The sequence below is a fragment of the Penaeus japonicus genome, unplaced genomic scaffold (assembly GCF_977035675.1).
Source record: "Penaeus japonicus unplaced genomic scaffold, GWHDUDI00000001_assembly GWHDUDI00000015, whole genome shotgun sequence".
Taxonomy (NCBI): Eukaryota; Metazoa; Arthropoda; class Malacostraca; order Decapoda; family Penaeidae; genus Penaeus; species Penaeus japonicus.
The window spans coordinates 21,521,943-21,524,442 of NW_028234417.1; the positions used below are offsets into that span (position 1 = coordinate 21,521,943).

Genomic DNA, 2,500 nt, shown 5'->3' on the forward strand with positions numbered 1-2,500 from the left:
AATTGTGGTGGAATATCATCAAAGAAAAACAAGGCAATACAAGAGATGAAACTATTCCTCCACATTAGTTCACATTAGGCATTAGTTCTCGGCTTCTCCAGAGGTGCGCTAAGGAGCTGTCATAACCTCTCACCATAATTTTCAATTCCTATTTAAACTCTAACAAGTGGCCACAACTGTGGAAAAAGAGCAATTTCGTCCCTGTCTTTAAAAGGGAGACAAATCAAGTCTTAAGAATTACCGGCCAATATCATTACTATCAGATATCAGTAAGATACTAGAGAAAATAATCGCTTCACGGCCGATGGACCAGCTTGATAAAAATCATCTACTGTCAACCCAACAGTTTGGTTTCCGCAAAAACCTTTCCGCTGCCGACCTGCAACTACTAGTGACTTCAGAATGGACAGCAGCGCCAGATCGAGGCCAATGCACTTGTGTTCTTGCCTTGGACATCGAGGGAGCATTTGGCAGGGTTTGGCATCTCGGCCTACTGGAAAAATTGAAATGTTACGGTGTGGAAAGCTCAAATAATGACTAGATGACATGCAGATGAGGGTAGTCCTTAATGGAAAACACTCCGCCTCTCATAACATTAAGGCAGGTGTCCCCCAAGGAAGCATATTAGGCCCTCTGATGTGGAATATCTTCCTTAACGATTTGTTTCACCTCATTCCCGAAGCAGACAACGGCAACGTATCTATTAGCTATAGCATACTTGCACAAATAACAAGCTGGGGGTGAAGTTTCAGGTCTCCTTTGCTCCAAACAAAACCCAGCTCATGGTCATCGAGACAGAGAAAGAGATAGTAACAAAGAGAGAGGGAGGGAGAGAGAGAGGAGGGGGGGATGGGAGCTTACACTCCCTTTGGCTTACCGGTGTCCGAAAGCAGCGTCGCCGACGCGTGGTGCATGAGGTGAGGCGTGCACTTGTAAATCGAGATGGCGCGCAGGCAAGTCATCAGTTTTTCGCAGCGACTTATTATTACGCCGAGGCGGAAACCGGCGAGGCCGAAATCCTTCAGAGAAGAAGAAGACGCAAACAAAAGGAGGAATGAACGATATTTAGAAACAGTGTATACACAAAAAAACTAGTTGGAGGGAGAGGAGAAGGAAGAGGAAGAACGTAAAGATGAAAATGTATTTTTAATTACTCCCAAAATAGAGATAAGTACAATCCCTCAAAATCAGACAAAATCATAGCTTTCTAAATATTAAAAAGTTCTTCGTTTTCTGCGTTTTACCACATTATAAATGAACAAAGGATAATTTAACATGCATGAATGGGAAAAATCCTCTATCTCATTACGAAAATATAAATTGTATCTGTGATATATTTTTTTGAATTAAACGACAGATAATTTTACTTTTTTCGGCTAATATCAACTCACAAACGTTTGTTTTTTTCAGAATTATTTTTGGATTTCGATTAACGCCAATTGCAATTAAACGTAATCAAAATCAGCCAAGGATTCAGCTCTCTACAATAACTAAAAGCATGAGTTATAAAACGCCAGATTTTACAATAGATGATTAGTACCAAGAGAAGGCAAAGAAGCACAATGGCCAATGTCTTGACCTGTGTCGCTTGGTGCTGCAGGTGAAATCTTCATGAATTCTCTTGTATTCTCTCTTACCACCCTGTATATCTCATCGTATTCAATAAATTGGCAGAGTAGAATCAAACAGGAAAATGTTCATAACTGACTAAATGTTATGAGCATATCAGCAACAGATGAAATTCGCACATGTAAAGATGATATAAGATACTCACTTTACTCAACCCCCATAACACGTGAGTGCGCTCTGGGTCCGGGTGAGGCAGGCTGAGGACGCTGTGGAAGGGTGGGCGAGGCTCGGCTTCATTGGGGAATATGGAAAGGGCGTAGATTTCGTCGCTGATGAAGTGGACCTCATGCCTGTGTGGATAAAAGTGAAGGAATGCAAGAATAGGGAGGGAGGGAAAGCATTGGAAAAGGAAGGGAGAGAAAGGAAAAAGAAAAACAAAATTGCACGAATTCCCCTAAAACCACGCACCTTGCGCAGACGTGCATGAGGCTGGCGAGGAGTTGGGGTGAATAGACGTCGCCGAGAGGATTGTTCGGATGCACAAGCATGAAGGCCCTCACGCGGCGCCCCTCCTGGCGCAGGGATTCGATCTGCGCCTCAAGGTCCTCCGCGCGGGGCAGGAAGCTCTCACCAGAGGAATCAGCCTAAGCAAATATAATTACACGATGGCAGTGTAAGATTACACGCAAGTAGGGTTGGAATCGAGGAATCTAACGATAAAGGAAATGTTTAATATGATAAGGGTAGGTTTTCGAAGAGTAAGATTATACGTCTGTGTTGAAGGAATAACTAAATGAGATGTCTGTCTGTTGACAGTAATGCCTAACAAGCATAGAATCGAGTGAAATTGTTACCGTAAGATGAATTCTACCTAAATAATGAAGGAGAATGAGGTTATAAGTCATTTTACCTAATTATCATTGCTATAACA

At 42.4% G+C, this 2,500-nt stretch overlaps 1 protein-coding gene across 2 annotated transcripts in view; it reads right to left on the reverse strand.

Moving 5' to 3' along the window:
* LOC122243412 (1-aminocyclopropane-1-carboxylate synthase-like protein 1) overlaps window positions 1-2,500 on the reverse strand; it is a 17,920-nt gene that overhangs the window by 10,019 nt on the left and 5,401 nt on the right. For both annotated transcript variants that reach the window (XM_043000974.2, XM_043000975.2), the window contains exons 5-7: window positions 2,038-2,213; window positions 1,775-1,919; window positions 878-1,019 (exon numbers count right to left, since the gene is read on the reverse strand). In XM_043000974.2, the coding sequence (XP_042856908.2) occupies window positions 878-1,019; window positions 1,775-1,919; window positions 2,038-2,213 (463 nt within the window). The remainder of the gene's footprint in view (window positions 1-877; window positions 1,020-1,774; window positions 1,920-2,037; window positions 2,214-2,500) is intronic.